Source organism: Aotus nancymaae, unplaced genomic scaffold (assembly GCF_030222135.1).
Source record: "Aotus nancymaae isolate 86718 unplaced genomic scaffold, 86718_ANA_hifiasm-v0.15.2.pri h1tg000064l_0, whole genome shotgun sequence".
NCBI lineage: Eukaryota > Metazoa > Chordata > Mammalia > Primates > Aotidae > Aotus > Aotus nancymaae.
Genome location: NW_026988478.1, coordinates 4,414,864 through 4,433,404, shown reverse-complemented (window position 1 = coordinate 4,433,404; position 18,541 = coordinate 4,414,864). Strand labels below are relative to the sequence as shown.

Genomic DNA, 18,541 nt, shown 5'->3' with positions numbered 1-18,541 from the left:
TAGTACTTCAGAATGTAACCATATTTTGAAACAGAGTTGTTGCAGATGTAATTAGTTAAATGCAATCCTACTCTAGTAGAGTGGGTCTCTTAGTCCCATATTCTGATTTCCTACAAGAAGACTGCCATGTGGGCTGGGTGAGGTGGCTCATGCCTGTAATCCCAGCACTTTGGGAAGCCGAGGCAGGAGGATCACTTAAGCCCTAGAGTTCAAGGCCAGCCTGGGCAACATGGTGAAACAACGTGTCTACAAAAAATAGATTAAATTGAAATTAAAACGAAAAAAGGCACTTAAAGAGACAGACACAGGGAGAAGACCATGTGAAGGCAGAGGAGTAGAGAGATGCATCTATAAGCCAGGGAACACTAGAGACTACCAGCAAACAACCAGAAGCTAGAAGAGGCAAGGAAGGATTCCCCTATGGCTTTTAGAGGGAGCATGGTCCCGCCAACACATTGAGTTCAGACTTTTGGCCTCCAGAGCTGTGAGACAATTCATTTCTATTGTCCCAAGCAACCCAACTGTGGTACTTTGATACAGCAGTGTAGGAAGTGAATGCAGCCAGGAACAGAGAGCCAGGAGACAACAGGAAGGCTTTGGGGTGGGAAAGTGTGGACCTGGCTCAGGGAACAGGACCAGCTGGATGGATAAGAAGGACAAGCAGAAAAGAGGCAGGTGCCAAAACAAGAGCAGGTTGCCCTCGCCCTGCCTCCAGTATGTTTCCAAGTCCTGACCTCTCAGACCAAACTAATTCCAGGGCTGGAAGGGTCCCAGAGACTCCATAGATGGCCTCACAGTAAAAGCCAGACCTGTCACTGAACACTGAACAGCCATTCAAGGAAGTTATTAAACCCTAGTGGGATGAGTAAAGATTTGAATAAATGATCCCTTGCACTTGGCTGAGAGGAATAAGGGTAGTGACTGAACCAAATACACAGGTTTCTTTCTTTTTTCAGATCTCATACTTCATTTTAAAACATTGAAATTTCAAAGGGAACATTTTATCAGACTTTGTGAAGTGACAGCAAAATTCATCTGGAAAAAAAAATCAGTAGGTAAGAACTCCAAAGAATATTTTTGGGAAAAGAAGGGAATAATGATAGACAACTCATCCTATTGGACTTCAAAACATAAAACCATGAGACAATGATAAAAGCTATATGGTACCAGGTTAAAAATGGAAGTTCAAAGGTCACGGGGGGAATTTCATAAAAGGTCCAGCTTGATAAATTAGGAACCAATAACTCACCTAAGGAAGAAAGAACCTTTCCCCCAACCCTTAAATAAATGCTACTGGGACAACTGCTTTGCAGCAAAAAAAATTTTTTTTTTTTGAGATGAAATTTTGTTCTTGTTGCACAGGCTGGAGTGCAATGACTCGATCTTGGGTCACTGTAACCTCTGCCTCCCTGGTTCAAGTGATTCTCCTGTCTCAGCCTCCCAAGTAGCCTGGCTAATTTTGTATTTTTAATAGAGATGGGGTTCCACCATGTTGGTCAGGCTGGTCTCAAACTCCTGACCTCAAGTGATTCACCTGCCTTGGCCTCCCAAAGCGCTGGGATTACAGGTGAGAGCCACTGCACCCAGCCAGCAACAAATAATTTAACTTATATACATACTTCACCCCAAAATAAATCCCACATTTGCTTAACAGTTAAATTATTTTTAAATAGGAAGGGAAAATTTTATTAAGGTCATAAAATTATTAGCAACAATATGGCTAGGTTTAATTTTGTTTTTGTTGTTGTTGTTTTGAGATGAAGTCTCCCTCTGTGGTCCAGGCTGGAGTGCAGTAGCACAATCTTGGCTCACTGCAGCCTCAACCTCCTGGGTTCAAGTGATTCTTACGCCTCAGCCTCCTGAGTAACTGAGATTACAGGTGTGCACCACCACACTTGGCTAATTTTTTTGTATTTTTCGTAGAGATGGGGTTTCCCCATGTTGGCCAGGCTGCTCTCAAACTCTTGGTCTCAGGTGATTTGCGTGCCTTCGCCTCCCAAAGTGCTGGGATTACAGGTGTGAGCCGCTGTACCAAGCCTAGGTTTAATTCGTAAACTTTGGTATATAAAAACTAAATTGATGAGAAAAATAAGGCAACTATCCTAGCTTCCTAGAACCACCATAACAAAGACCCATAGGCTAGGTATGGTGGCTCACACTTGTAATCCCAGCATTTTGGAAGACTAAGGCAGGAAGATTGCTTGAGCTCAGGAGCTACAAACAGCCCGGTCAACATAGTCAGATCCTGTTTCTACAAAAATTAAAAAATTAGCCAGGCCTGGTGGCACATGCCTGTAGTGGCAGCCACTCAGGAGGCTGAGGTGGGAGGATCGCTTGCACCGAGATGTTGGAGGCTACAGGGAGCTATGTTGTGCTACTACACTCCAGCCTAGGCAACAAAGCAAGATCTTATCTCAAAAAAAAAAAAAAAAAGTAGTACAGATGGTGACTTAAACAACATAAATTTATTTGCTCACAGTTCTGGAGGCTGAAAGTCTGAGATTAAGGTTTCAGGAGGATTGGTTTCTTCTAGGACCTCTTTCTTTGGCTTGTAGATGGCTTTTGTGATATTGTAAAGAAATATATATTTGGTCTCTATATCCCACTTCTGAGACAGAGCTCCTAAAACTCTTGATGACAGAGATGCTAGGAGAACCTTTGTTCTAATATTTGGTCTTCCACCTGGTTTCTCACGCAGAGATCCTAAGACTTTTGTAACTTCCTGAGTGATAGGAACATCTGACATGGAATGCCTAAATCCCTTGGAATTTCCTGGGTGATAGGAGCCTCTTTTGTTATTGGATGATTGGAATTTTTTTTGATGACACTGAGTCTCGCTCTGTCACCCAGGCTGGAGTGGTGCAGTGGTGCGATCTCGGCTCACTGCAACCTCCACCTTTTGGGTTGAAGTGATTCTCCTGCCCTAGCCTCCCAAGTAGCTGGGACTACAGGCACCTGCCACCACGCCTGACTAATTTTTGTATTTTTAGTAGAGATGAGGTTTCATCATGTTGGCCAGGTTGGTCTCGAACTCCCAACCTCAAGTGATCCGTCCGCCTTGGCCTCTCAAAGTGCTGGGATTACAGGCGTCAGTCACTGCGCCCAGTCAAAGGTTGAAACTTTCAATCCCACCATTTGACCTCTGGAGAATGGGGAGTGGGGCTGACAGCTGAGTTGATCACATGGCCAAAGATACGATGAATCATGAAGACTTCATAAAAACCCAAAAGGACAGGGTTTGGAGAGCTTCTAGATTGCAGAACATGTGAAGGTGCCTGGAGGGTGAGGTGCCTGAGGAGGGCATGGGAGCTCTGCACCCCTCCTTCCATACCTCTCCCTATGCCTCTCTTCATCTGGTGCTTGTCTGTATCCTTTATAATAAATGGGTAAATGTAAGGAAAGTTCTCCTGAGTTCTGTGAGCCACTCACAGAGCTGAACCCAAGGAGGTGGGCATGGGAACCCCTGATTTATAGCCAGTTGGTCAGAAGTATAGGCGACAACTTACCATGTGCAACTGGCATCTGAAGCGGAGGGCAGTCTTGTGGGACCTGAACCCTTAACCTAAAAAATCTAACACTGCTCCAGCTAGATTGACTTGAACTAGAAGACACCCACTTGGTGTCCACTGGAGAATAGGTTGTTGGTGGGGAGAAATCCCCACCCATTTCTGTGGCCAGAGGTGAAGCATTCTCTGGTGAATAGTGTGTATAAGAGTAGAAGAAACTTGGGTTTTTCTGTCTCTTACAACCATCTTCTCTGTGTCTTCACATGGTCTTCCCTCTGTGTGCCTATATTCAAATTTCCTCTTCTTATAGAGAAGTCAGTGATAGTGGATTAGGGCCCCCCTTAATAACCTCATTTTAACTTAATCACCTCAAAGGTAACATTCTGAGGTACTGAGGGTTAGGTCTTCAACATATGCACTTTGGAGGGACATAATTCAGCCCATAATAACAACAAAAGGGAAAATATTTAGGATACGGTAAATCAAAGTTCAATATTCAAAATAGAGGCTGGGTGCGGTGGCTCACCCTTATTATAATTCCAGCACTTTGGGAGGCTAAGTTGGGCAGATCATTTGAGGTCAAGAATTTGAGACCAGCCTGGCCAACATGGTGAAACACCATCTCTACTAAAAACACAAAAATTAGCCAGGCATGGTGGTGCACACCTGTAATCCCAGGTACTCAGGAGGCTGAGGCACAAGAATTGCTTGAACCTAAGAGGCAGAGGTTGCAGTGAGCTGAGACGCACCACTGCACTCCAGCCTGGGAAAGAGGGAGCTCCTGTCTCAAAAAAAAAAAAAAAAGAAAAGAAAGAAAAGATAAGGAACTGATATACATGTATAAGGTCTCTCTCCAGCATTCACCGTCAGGGCTGCTGCAAGCCTATCTGCCATCAGCATGCCCCTCCAGGTAGACACAGCCCTGAGCTATTGCTCCCCATTCCGTGAGTGAAGCATGGGTGGTACTCCTTGGCCAGATGGCCTTGTGCAGTGAACCACGGGCCTAACCATACTCAGAGGACTTCTTGAACTGGTGGTCAAGAAGTGATCAGAGAATTATGAATAAACCCATGAAAAAATGTGTCTATATGCAATTGATAAAGTTGTGTGAAACTGATGCACTCATATGCTGCTAAGACAATTCCAAAATGTGGTGAGCAGCTGTGTGTGTGGACTCACACACACTAATTTCCAAGCTGACACTCTGGTAACCCACAGCTTTGACCTAGGCACAAGAATCCAGCTTGAGAAATATCACCACTGATAAAAATTTAAAATCAGCATGTGCAAAGTTAGTCACAGACAGGCAACATTTAGAAATGACAGAAAATCAGAAATTGGGGATAGCAGTGTTAGGAGAGGAAAGAGCACGATTAACAGCCATAAAGAGGCAGATGGCTGCTGCTGACGCTAAGAAATGAGTGACAAGTGCTGAGAGGAAGAGAAGAACCCGCCACAACGTGTGCCTGATCACAGGGCTGCAGAAACACGTGAGCACCTAACATAAAATGAGAAGAGGGGCGCTAAGAAGTCACTCCCCAAAGAATTTTAGAAACTAAAGAGATTTTTGAGGGAAAGCGAAATAGAGAGACGATGCCTTTCAGCATTATCTGAAGCCCTTGCTAGCTATCATATGAGAAGAAAATATCCAGCCCCATCATGTTATCTGAAACTCCCCCACCTCGGGGGATGCCCCCCAAATGAGAGGACACCTTCTACTCTCCCAGGGTCAGGCCAGGGCCAGAAGACAATCACCCTGTTACCCTCCCAAACACAGACCAGGCTGTGAGTTTCTTAGTGGGTAGAAGGCTGAGCTCAGGGCACCTGGGGCATGGGCCTATATAGGTACAGACCATTGAGTTGGCTGGGCCTGGGCAGCACCCAGGGCCTAGGAACAAATACAGAGCTGGGCACCAACTTCCCTGAGATATGAATGCACAACACTGTACCCCAGGATCCTCTTATGCACACCCCACAGACAACTGCACATTCATACCACCCACATATACCACAGACGTACCCTCACCTCACAGACAGACCCACACTCACACAAACATACCTACAGGCCCCACAGACACTTGTAGAATCCATAAGTAAACCCACGCACACACATAAAACCCTGCCTACGCAATGCCCAGAGAAACACACTCCCCCACAGACACCTCCCATAGAAAAACTCTACACATATAAACTCCCACACAACTCACCTACACACCCACAAACCCCACAGACATATACCACCACGAGACCTCTCCCTACTCTCCCATACCCTCATATAGACACACATATCCCACACATGCCCCCCACAGACATGTATCACAAGACCTCTCCCCACCCCGCCACACCCTCATAGAGACATATACACCCCACACATGCCCCCTACGGGCACATACCACCATGAGACCCCCTCCCTGCTCCCCCACACCCTCATAGAAACATACACACCCCACACATGCCCCATACAGACATACACACCACAGTCACATCTAATACACAGATAACTCGGACAAAACTTGGCCTCTCCAGTCTCATTCACCGAAATGGCCAGTGGACTCCTAGTTGAGATTTTTGATGATAAATGTAGGCTTCTAAGATCAAATACATCCAGCCCCAGGGGTCACCCTGGGACAGATTTTCCCTGCCCTTTTGTGGAAGGAGGGCCATGTTTGCCCAATCTCCTTTAACTCTGGGTGTTCCCTTCCTCATTGCAGGCACAAATGCCACAGGCGCCTGTCAAATGTACACACCCCAGGGCATCCTCCCCGCCCAACCTAGGGAGTACATTCCAGGCCCCTGAAAGAGAAGGGGAATGAGAGAGGGCAGGACCACAGGGCCTAAAGCAGACAGCACAGGCAGGATTGACCGTGGAAGGTGCACTGACACAGACCTCAGCAACCTCCTGGGTGAGACCGCCCTGGGCCTCTCATCCTCACTCCCACCAGCTTCCGTTCCCAAGAGGCAGAGGCTGGGATGGAGCCACAACACCCTAAGGCCATGAAACATTAATCTCCCATAGTCCGATCCCCTTACACTGTGCTGACCCCTAGTCTGACCTGACCCCTAGTCTGATCTGGCCTGAGGGACTCTTCTGGGGGTGGCCAGAGCCAGCCAGGGGGTCCGGCATGGCACTGGGAGTCAGTCATGCTCACCTCTCCTGATATAAATCTCCCTGCCACCCCTTCCCACCTAAATTCCAGTCCACTGGCAGGGAGTGGCTGGCCAAACCCTGTCTGTGCTTTATCCTGTCTCCAAACCTCACCCAGAGCCCACTCCAGCGGGAAGACTGTGGGGAGAAAAAGGTCAAGGTGGGACCTCAACCCTCAAATATGTTACCATCCTCCTCCCCTCAGAGCCTCCAGGGAGTTAAGCCCCTCATCTCTCCTCACTCATACTCTCAGCCCCCATACTGTGCCCCCGGCCACCTTCTCCGCCCAGCCTGGACCCTAAATGCAAGCCCAAGCCTCTGTCTGAGGAGGTGGGACCTGAAGGGGTCTGGGCTGAGAGTGCAGCTGCCCATCCCTGGCCTTCCTGGCTGTGTGGGTGGGGGGTTCCCGGGGGTCCCTCTATACCGTAGTGGCCGGCTCTGGCTCTGGCCAGCCTCTGGGCAAGGTCCTTCCAGGGATGCTTCTGGGGTCGTGTCTTCCTCCTGGGCCTGCAGCCACCGAAGCTCCTCAGGCTGCAAGGCCTGGTACCAGGGTGGGGGCCCACCTTCGGGTGCCAGTACAGGGCTAGCAGCCTCTTGATCAGCTTTGCATGCCCCTCTGACCCCAGGCCTCACCACGGCCCCCGGGAGCTGCAGGAATCGCTGCATCAGGTCCTTCTCCAGGATAGAACTAAGCTGGCCAGGGCGCTGGGCCTCCTGTCACAGTCACCAGACGGCCCGCCCCCAAAACTTGGTAACCAGACACGGGCAGGGAGAGAGGCTCCGGTTTCCTCTTCACTGCTCAGAGACAAGGACTCAAGGGACAGAAGGGCAGGGACAGGGGCCAAGCCTACCCCGTCTCTGGGCAAGGGACTAGAGGGTCAGTGGAGTTGATAGAGAGGTGACAGATGCCCTCTTCACTTCCAGTCCCATGGCCACAATTAGACCGCAGCCTCCTAAGAAATCTCATATACCCTCTTCTCACTCTGACCCTAGGCGTCTTAATCCTTACCTGCCTTTCCAGAGCCAATCCTTGATTTATTCCTTCCCATCAAGCTTCTCTTATCTCTAGTTCCTCCAGACCTAGCACCCTCCCCCTGCAACCCCTGTGTCCATCCCTCCAACTGCTCTCACGTCCTCGGCCCTCTTGGCCCACTGGGCTCGAATGCCACTGCCCTACCAGTAGTGGTTGGCGTTTTTTGTTTTTTTTTTTGAGATGAAGTTTTGCTCTTGTTGCCCAGGCTGGAGTACAATGGCATGATCTCCACCCACTGCAACCTCCGCCTCCTGGGTTCCAGCGATTCTCCTGCCTCAGCTTCCCGAATTGCTGGGATTACAGGCACACGCCACCACACCCGGCTCTTTTTTGTATTTTCAGTAGATATGGGGTTTCTCCATGTTGGTCAGGCTGGTCTCGAACTCCTGACTGTTAGGCCTCCAAGTCCAGGCCTGGCCATTTTAGCCTTGGTGACCCACACGTACACCTCTGGGTGGTCTCCAGGAACCAGAAAGTCTGAAGCAACCACAAGTAACCAGGTGGCCACAGAAAGAAGTAAAACAACGTGTTCCTACCTCAACTAATTGCTGCAGCCTGCATCCATTTCTGTTCAGCCTTGCAAAAAATTCCCCCAGACACTGTGTTTCTCAAGACTCCCACCCCTGTAACTATGTAATCTACCGCACCCTCCCCTTTGACTGCAACTGATACTCCCCACCCTTATGATCATGTCTGTTTGTAATAAATGACCCCTACCTTGTGATCATGCATCCTGTGACTTCCTCCCCCTCCCCAAGATAGATTACTACCTTTAGCTGACCATGTGCCGCGACCTATATACCCAATCCCCTTTCCTACTCCCGCTGCCTTACTCCTTGCTTGGACTTGGCCCGCTTGCACCCAAGCGCAAAATAAACGGCCTTGTTGCCCACACAAAGCCTGGCTAGTGGTCTCTTTACATGAGCAATACGCATGACACCAACCTCAGGTGATCTGCCCACCTAGGCCTCCCAAAGTGCTGGGATTACAGGCATGAGCCACCACGCCCAGCCTGGTTTGCTTTTATCATTGATTTGAAACGCCTTTGACCCTCAAGTCCCCATTCCCAGCCTTGCCCTTGTGGCTTCACTACTTGATTCCCAGGAAAGGGAAAGGCTTTAGATAAAATCCCCTGTAGCTGCCTGCCCCAGACTCCCATCCATCTGTGTTTATTTATTTATTTATTTAGAGGCTGGAGGGCAGGGTGCCATCCTGGCTCACTGTAATCTCCACCTCCCGGGTTCAAGTGATTCTTCTGCCTCAGCCTCCTGAATAGCTGGGATTATAGGCATGCATTACCACAACCGGCTAATTTTTGTATTTTTAGTAAAGTCAGGGTTTCAACATGTTGGCCAGGCTAGTCTCGAACTCTTGACCTCAAGTGATCTGTCCGCCTCAGCCTCCCAAAGTGCTGGGATTACAGGCAAGAGCCACTGTGCCCAGCTTCCATATGCATTTATACTCTCCTCTCCTCCTGCTCTCTTCCCTCTGGGCAGAGCTGGTCCTCCCTGCTCCCAGGCTAGTTCTCCCACCCAGCTCTGTAAGCCTCCCCTCCCATCACTCAGCAGTCTGTACCTCCTTTCTTCCCTTCAGCCTCTCTCCCACCACTGGCTGCTTCCCATCAGCAGTTACACTTGCTCTAGGCTCTCCTAACCTAATATTAATAATAAACAAAAACGTTGAGCCATACATTTTATGAAGCAAACAACAACAAAAAAACCCCAAAATAACAAAATAGACAAACTTCCTTGAACTGGGGTTCTCCTCCAGCAACTTTCTCTTTTACAGTCAAACTTCTTGAAAGCAAAATTCCCATTCACTGTGTTTTATCTATTCACTTTCTATGTGCTTCTTTTTTCATTTTAATCTGGCTTTAGATGCCGATTAGAATTTGGGGCTGAAGGGTCATTCATGATCTTTGCAACTTGACATGGTTCAACCAAAAAAAGTATATGAATAGATGGTTAGATAAAGCAAACATGGCACAAGGTCAATGACGGTTGAATCTAGATGGATGATATACATGTATTCATTGTATTATTTATTCCATTTTCTATATGGTTTAAATCATCCACAATAGAATATTGGGGGAAAAAAATCTAGTTCCTGTTCTCCTCACTTTGCCAGAATTTGTCTCCCAGGGCAGGAGGTGGGGAATAGAGTGGGAAGGAATTGAGCTTCTCTTTGTCAAACAATGGTCATGAATTTTTTTTCTTTGTTTGATTTGACCTTAATGGGCATTGAAACTACCGACCACTCCCTCCTTCTTGAAATTACATTTTCTTTCAGCCTTTAGTTCACTTCTTGGGTACCTTGAAACACTTTCTGCTGCTCTCTGGTCACCTCTAAAGTTGGTGTCTTCACGGTTCAGACTTGTGCAGTGTCTGCATCATTTTATACCCCCTCCCTGAGTTATCTTCACTTCCTTCTGTGGCTTGAATCAACATACATATGTTAATAATTCCCTAATCTCTTTCCTGGAACCCAAATCCTAATATCCAGCTTCCTAATAGGGTAATATGTCCTTCAGTTTATAATCTCAGTATGTCCAAAGCTAGGCTCAACATTAATTTTCCCCAAATTTGTTTGTAACATCTTTATTTCCAATTACACTGAATAACACTACCAGCCATCCAGTTCCAGGAACTAATAACCTCAGTAACATCCTCATCTCCCAGCGGTCCCTCTAACCTCTCACCCAATACCCAATCAATCATCCGGTCCGAGGCTTCCGCCTCTTCCACAGTCTCAAATCTTCTGCCTCTCCCCTGGTCTAGGCCACCATCATGCCCGGCCTGTGAACTTCAAGACCCACCTCCCGTGTCTCTTGTTCAATCTGGCCCACCTCCAATCTCTTCTCCACAATGCAGCAGCCTGAGATCCTTCTAAAATATCAATCTGATTACGTCGTCTGCTTAGAACCCTCCAGGAGTCCTCCCCACCCCCTTTTCTGGTGAGTCCAGTGACTCACACAGTGATTGTAGCCTGGCTCTCAACCTTCCTGAAAGCCGTTTTCTCTGCCTGGAACGTACCTCACTCTTCCTGTCTCTCCGGAGCAGAGACCAGGTCCTCTCCCTGCTCCCACTGCCCCCATTACACTCAACAGTCCCTGACTGCTTCTTCATCTGTGCTCCCCTCTAGAGCAACTTGAGGACAAGGGTCTCATGTTCACAGCTGTATTCTGTGACTAGTTCAGGGCTCGACACAGTTGGTCTTTAACACATGCTTATTACAGAATTTACGAAGAAACAAATGAAGAAACAAACGAACGAGTCAAAGGTAGGGGAGGGTGTGAAGGTGGCGTTGAACCAGAGGAGCAATGCGGGGAGCAGGAATGTGAGGGCCGAATGGAGATGGGGACCAGAGAGAGGGGAAATGAATTTGCAGGAGTCAGGCTGGGAGGCTGTGCTAGCACATCCAGGGCCTGCCTTCCTGGAGAGGCCCCAGGCTCAAATTCAAGTTCGCTGACTCAGACCCCTCCCCCTCACTTTGGTAAGCCAACCCGCCTAGCACGAAAAAGGAAGGGAATCGTAACGCAACGCTGCAAACCGGAGAAACACCTGGAACCGGAGGCTTTCCTCCCGAAACCGAACTGGCCCTTCCCCCGTAAGCCCCAACCCGCACCCTGCCGCGTCCTAGGCCTGCTCCTGAGGCTGGGGTGCCCGCGTTGGGCCGGGGTGCCCGCGTTGGGCCGGGGCGCGAGGCCGCAGGAGGGGACCGGGCGGGCTTCCGGTTGGCGCGACCGGGGCGGGGCCGGCGCTGGGCCCGGGCGCTGTCCATGGTGCCCGCGCGCCGCGCCTCGCCCCAGCCCGACCCTCCCGCGAGCCTCCGGGCGGGCTCCCTCACCGCTTGTAATCAGAGGAGAAGATGCCGCCGCTCGCGGGGTCGTGGCCGTACTCGGGCTCCCCGGGGCCAGCGGAGCCGCCCTTGTCTTCGCTGTAGGCGGGGGCAGCCGACATGGGGCGGCTAGGAAGAGGACTTCGCTGGGGAGGAGGCTGCGGGGCCGGAGGCCGGCTGGGGCCGAGGAAAGGAGAGCGGATCCGGCCGGCGGGCGAGGGAGCTGGGGCGGCCGGGGCTCAGCAGAGGCCTCAGTGTGCTGCGGCAGAGGCTGCGCGCGGATTTCTCAATCAGGGCCGCGCGCTGAGGTCTTAAAGGCACCGGCGCCAGCCAAGTGGAGGGCGTGTACGCAAGGGGGCGACAGGGGCGGTGCGGCAGTGCCTGGCCCCGCCCACCCCTCGGAAATGCCCTCCCTTCAGGACGTCTCCCATCCTTTAAAGCGACTTGACTCATCTCCAGGTCTGGCAGTGGGCGAGGCTGCTGGGCGGACGCTGGGACCGTCTTCCAGGGGATGCAGAACACCTGCTCCCAGCCCCGACCACCTGGCCTCGGCGGGACGGGCTCCAGGGGCTCCGCTCTCCCCAGACGGGCGCGCGGATGCTCTCCCACGCCGTGGAGGTAAAGCAGGGATCTGGAAAGAAGGCTGTGCCCACAGGCTGGGGGTTCTAGAGCGGGAAGGGGTCACCGCACCAGAGGACCGACCTCAGAGGCCTAAGGACGCTCCCTTTCCCGCCCCACCTTTCCTACAAAATCTGGCTTAGCAGCAGGAAGCCGAGGAGCTTCCTGGAGGTGGCGGAATTTAAGGACGCGCTGGTCATGGAGATCTGAGGAGCCCTTGAAAGCTTAGAGAGATGGGGAACAGGATACATGTAGGGTCCAGCCCTACAGGGTCCTGTGAGCTCCTCTCTACAGGTGTGGAGACAAGAAACTGTAGAAATAAAAGACACAGACACCAAGAAAGAGAAAACAGAGTTTGGGCCCAGGGGTCCACTGCTAACCAAGCGCGGAGTCTGGCAGTGGCCCTGAGTGCCTGGACGCTCTGACTTTTATTGAGTACAAAGCAGGGGGCAGGGTAGGTAGGGTGAGGTAATGGTGGTCAGTGGTAGGGTCAGGTAAATCACGTTTCTTGGAGATAGGGTCCCAGGTCTTTCAAGTAGTGGAGGCAAGGAGAAAACCTAATGCGTCAGCACTTTTTCATAGTTGTCCAGAAAGAACAAAGACATTAAGATTTATGTTACTATTACTGATTTTATCTTTTAAGAAAGGGAGGGACCAGGTGCAGTAGCAGAACATGAAAGTAGACATGGAACGTGGCCACTGAAGCACAGCATCACATAGAGACAAGCCCCTGGATGTCTATGGACCTATCTGAGGGCCGTCAGGCCTACCACAAGCTTGGAGAAGCGGAGTTTTCTCCAGACTCTCCAGAGGAAGGAGACCGCGGACATTTTGGATGTCTCCTTCCCTAGCTGGCTAAACAGTGGGCACTTTCCCAGTGCTGGCGCCCAGGTGCCCACCACACAGCCCAGGTGCCCACCAGCAGCCCTTAGGCGGGCGTGACAGAGGGCTTAGAGCATCTTGCCTTAGGATCACTTTGTTCACAATGTCACCTCAGTTCCATGCTTCATAACCCGATAATCATTAGTAAGATTAAAAGACTACATTGAGTATATATATTTCTGTGATTACATATGAATAACAATGTGATTATTCATGATTATATATAGGAATCACTAGGTAACTATAGCTCTAATTCTCTTCTAATTCTGTATTCATATGGGAAAAGGCTGAGGCTTCAGACCCTTGCCTCTGCACTTGTGGGGTCTCCCACAAGGTCTCCCACCCACAGATACAGAGGATGGTGAAAATCTAATTAAGCTTTGGAAAGTAGTTTAATGAATCTTTCTGCCCGGGAGGGCCCAAGGTCATGCCTAATCCCGGGTCATGTCCATGACCACTCACACCTGAAAAGGAAGAGAAAAGGTCTGGTGTGACCACCAGGACTCCTGAGTCATGTGAGGCCTCCAGTTCAGCTTTCTAGGCCTGAGGTACCCCTAGGCCCAAGGAAGGAAGGCTTGGATCAGATGGAAAGCAGTGAACCAGGCTAGGGAAAGAGGTAGGATCCAGTTGTACCCAAGTTTGGGGCATCAGTTTAGGTGGCTGGAGTCTCTTGCCTGGGCATGGGGACTGGAGGAGTTCATAGGCCTGAGTCTTGGACTGTAGACTAGCATCCTGAAGTCTCCATGGCTAGAATTGGCAGGCATGCCTGGGAAGGAGTGGGGCCCAGAAAAAAGGAGCTTGGCTCAGTAGGAAAGTTCCACTGGGGGTAATTCTATTGGGGTAAGGTTCTATTAGGGTAATGGGAAGGTTCTATTGGGATAACCTAGACAAGTGGGTACAAGTGGGTGGGTCTGCTTGGTTCTGGTGGCTTTGTGCCTGCCAGAGAAAAGTGGATCTCGAGTTTGGAGAAGCCTGGCCTGGGTGGAGAGGGAAGGGCCTGAATTTTGCAGTTGTGCATTGGTTAGGCACATTGGCTAGTCTGCTCAGGAGGTGGGATGGGGTCCTGTGTGGGTAACCGCGCCATGCTCACCGAGCTGCTGGAGCTCCGGTCTATTTGCAAGGGGTCCAGGCCGGGATCTGGGGCTAGCAGACACAGTGTAAAGTGCACACAGTTGCTGCGCGTGGGGTGATAGGGTGGTGGGTCTGCCTCCATGGCTTCATGCACTCTGCGCTCCAGCAACGCAGGGTCAATGCTGCCGCATCTACGCAGCACGCGCCAGAGGGAGCGGGAGTGCAGCAGTGGGCACTGCCCCTGTTTGGATACAATGCTTTCCCAGGAGCCCAGAAAAGGCCCACAGCCTCCTGGGTTCTTGCCTGCGGGGATCGCCAGAGTGGTGCAGATCAGAACCAGGCTTAGGTCCTATGCCCGGTGACCCCACACCCCCATTTCTCGAGACCTCAGGGACCCTGAATGCCCAAACCCCATTTTCAGAGACACACACCCCCAGTCCGGGACTTCAGTATTTGTCCCTGAGTAGCCAACTCACTGGTGGGGCGTGGCTTGTCTGGACAGCCTCTCTGCAGACTTGGGCCTGCGTTTCTGCTGGAGGCACTCACCCTCAGAGTGGATGATCTCTCCACGGCCACAGTATACGCCCACATGGGCCCCGCAGCAGCGTCCTGTGGGGGACATCAGCCTGAACAGGAAGAGGTCTCCCGGCTCAGGCTCGCTGCCCTCCAACTCCACAGCCTCGAAGTGTTGACCCGGAAAAGCCTCAGAGAGGAAGAACTTAATGGTGCTGACTGCCCCAGTCGGGGCCTGCATAGAGAAAGAGACCTGACCTCTTGGCATTTACACAGGCCCAGGATAGGGAGGAGCTGGGTCCTTCCACTGATCATAGGTCGGATGGTCTGCCCAGGGCTCAGGGAGACTTGTCTTGGGCCTGGGCCCAAGGCAGAATGTCTTCACTGCCACACACTGGCCTCCCTGTGCTTAAGGGACTCCAGAGGTCCAGATATCACAGATATATCCTGCCCGGAGCCCCCACTGAGAACCCTTCAGTTACAGCAATTGGTACCTCCTCCCCATCCAATTGTCTTCTCATCTCAAAGTCCAGCCATTCCATTCTCTCCTCCTTCCCCTACTCTAGAATCCCCTTCTCCAACCAGCTGCCATCTTGCCACTCCTCCTGAAGGCAACACCAGGAACTGGGTGGGTGTCAGCCGGTACCTGAGTTGAGCAGAAGACCAGAAAAAATCGGGAAACCTGGATGAGATTTGGACCCAGGACAAGCATCTCTTCCCAAGTCTGGGCAGAGAAGGACCTCTCCAACAACCACTGTTGAGGCTCATTTGATCCTTAATTCAATCACAAGGTAGGAACAATGTCCCCATTTTCAGGATAGGGAAACAGGTTTACAGAGGCTATATACATCATTGGAGTGCACGCAGCTAATGTATTCCTGCATGACTCTGTGCCCTGTGGCCTTCGTACTAAAATCAGTCACCTCTCTTACCTCTTCTTCCTCTATAAGTAAGTGAGAAACCTGCTTAGTTCAGGCTTCTCCTATCTCTATTGGGAACAGGCTTTTGGGACTTGGGAGGATGGCCCCATTGCCTGTGCTGTGCCTGAGGTTGATCTCAGAGCCTGGGAAGGGGGTGAAGGTAAGACCTGTGGGCATGGAACTCTCCAGGGGTGTTAGAGGAGCTGGGAGCAGGAAGTGACACCCTACCGCCAAGTGTCTGGGTATTTTTGTTGGAAGGGAATGGAGTTGGCTCCAGCAGATTTGACTTGGGTGGGAAGGACCTATATGCAAATGAAGAGCTGGGCTGACCAGGCCTGCCGTGCAGAATACCAACTCTGTACGGCTCACTGTGTCTCTCCTATCCCTCACCTTTTGTTTTTCTCCTGGCCCCAGTCCATAGTATCTTCTGCTTATTACTGGGTGGGTCTCATTTTCTCAGACTGGGAGCTCAGAAGACTCAGGTGACCAACTCATCCCAGTCTGCCTATGACTTCCCATGTGTTAAAATTGGAAACCTTGCATCCCAGGAACTCAGGAAAACCTGAATATTGGGTTCCCCTAGGATCAAGTCTGCCCTTTTCCATCTCCTGCAATCTCAGAAGTCCACAGGGAGAACCCAGTCATGTGAACAGCACTTTGGCTTTTGGTCATGCTCTCCTACCGTACCGTGTACCAGTAATGAGGGCACCTTGGGCGCTACTCCCCTCTACCCTCACTCCTGCTGGGCCAAACAGAGGTTTACAGCTATGGAAGAGGGCAGACTGTTCTGGCCCCTGTTGAGGCAGTGGGTACCCCACCTGTGGAGAAGACAAGATGAGCTGAAGACTTCTCCAGTTACCTGAGATGTGAAGTTCATCTAGGGAGAAAAAACAAACCCAGCCATCACCACGTGGTCACTGAGGAGGTGAGGATGGAGGCCATCCTGCTTCTCTCCTCCCCGCTCCAACCTTGCACTCCACCTGGGGAGCTATTTGTCTGTCAGTGCATGGCTGTGCATTTGGTGTGCACACGAGTCTGCACTAAAATACTGGACAAGGTACTGGGATACCCAGCCCTGGCTGTGCCACCTCTCTGTATGGGACATCAAACTAGCCACTTCCACTCTCTGGGCCTCAACTGCCTTATCTGTGAACTAGGGACAATAAGCTTGAAGGACTGAATATCACAGGGCCATTGTGAGGCTGTGAGAGCTCTCTGTGAGCTGGGTAAGGCGAGATTGCAAGCTTTGTTTATCTAAGTCTGCCCCTAAGCCTGCAGATTTGGGTGTGGAGAGGAAGGGTGGGGAGAATACATCTTTCCCAGCTCAGAGGAGAAGAACAATGGGCCCTCAGAGGCTGGTGGCCTCCCTGTGACCCCTGCCACAGACCTCTCAGGGAATCACCCAGATGGAAAGGCCCTGGGGAGCAGGGCCCCACCTGACTCTCCCTCTGAAAGTTCCCTAGTACTGTTGGGGGTGGGGAGGCACTTCAGCCACCAGCAGCTGGGTGCTAGACTTTGAGTCAAGGTCTGATGAGGGCATGCTCTTTCAAATAGGGGATATAGGTCCACACGTGGTGCTCCATCCATAATGATTCATTGCCAGAAGCTGTGCTAAAGCCCCATTTAACCCTAACAATAATGACTTGAAGTAGATACTGTTGTACTTCCCGTTTTACAGATGGGGAAACTGAGGCTTGGAGAGGCTGCCAAGGTTACAGGCTAGTAAGTGGCACAACCAGTATTCAGGGCAAGCGGTCTGGCTCCAGTGCCGGTTTCCTTCACCACCGTACAGTATCGTCTTTCTCATGCTACTGGCATGTGAGGTCCCCGCTACCCTAGACCTAACTGCCAGGAAGTGCTAACTACCGTATCCTTCCTGACCTGGAGAAACAGCTACCCTTCTTAATTTTCGCTGTCAAGTCACCCTTTTCTCTGTAAGAAAGAAAAGGAGGCTATACCTGAATTGAAAGGAAATTAAAAAAAAAAAAAAGAAAAGGAGGCAAGGCCTGGGAGCCATAAGAGCCCAGGGAACAGAGCCCCCCACTCCTGGGGCACCTGGCCTGACCACACCGCCCACCCCATGGGGACTCCTTGCTGGCAGCCTGAGCTCTTCCTCCCCTCACCCTGACTGAGGCTTTCAACAGAGCAAAGTAAGGAGGGTGGTCCTGCAACTGGGTGTGAGGGTGGCAGGCAGTCTTTCTGAAGCCCAGGGCTTCTGCCTTTCCCCAGAACCGGGCCCCTGCAGGACCCTGACCAGTGGGGGTCCTGTCCCTGAGCACAAGCCTCGCGGGGCCAGTGTGGCAGCCCTTGGCTGTGACTGCCATCTGGTTCTAAATTGTCAGCTCCTGCCCTCACCCTTCAGTCGAGCCTCGGACAAAGTGTGCCTCTGTGGATGGCAGGGCTTTGGGATCACTGCTCCTAGCCAGCCACCTTCAGTGGGAACAAGGCTCAGGGATCCCTGCTGGTGTAGAGTAGGCGGTTCTCCGGCACACCTTGCTTCAGCCCTTCCTTTCCATATAGAGCCTTTGGTTGGTTACCCCTTCCCTCTTGGCACAGAGCAATCCCACTTGAATCTGAACCCCCAACCCAAGCAGCTCACCTTGCAGTGGCCAAGCTCACACCTTGCTAGATGTTCTTCTGTGGCCAGAGAAGGAAGGACAAGCTGTCCATCCTTCAGGCAGATAAAGGGGCCAAGCGGGAAGCCCTGGAGCCCTGTTTGTCATCACTGCCCAGGCCAGTCTGATAGCAGCACTCCTTCCTCCTGGCAGCTCTGAGGCTGGAGTCCAGGTGGGTAATTGGTGCCCTCACTACCCCCTCTGCAATCCTCCTCATGTTCAGTCCTACCCAGAACTGCTTGTGCCTCCTCTCTGAACTGGCTTTTCTCCTTCCACTGCCCTCCAATGCGCTCAGATGCCTCATCCCCAGATTGTGGTCAGAGAACAGTGAATGATTTCAATTCCTTTAAATGTATTGAGGCTTGCTTCACAGAGTAATATATGGTCTATACTGGTGAACA

The 18,541-nt window shown here is 51.1% G+C and overlaps 1 protein-coding gene across 1 annotated transcript in view; it reads right to left on the bottom strand.

Annotated features, from left to right (window-relative positions):
- AP3B2 (adaptor related protein complex 3 subunit beta 2) overlaps nucleotides 1–11,809 on the bottom strand; it is a 40,124-nt gene extending 28,315 nt beyond the window's left edge. Inside the window, exon 1 of the mRNA XM_012449249.2 lies at nucleotides 11,531–11,809. Coding sequence (XP_012304672.1) covers nucleotides 11,531–11,643 — 113 coding nt within the window. The 5' untranslated portion in view covers nucleotides 11,644–11,809. The remainder of the gene's footprint in view (nucleotides 1–11,530) is intronic.
- Nucleotides 11,810–18,541: the final 6,732 nt, after the last annotated feature.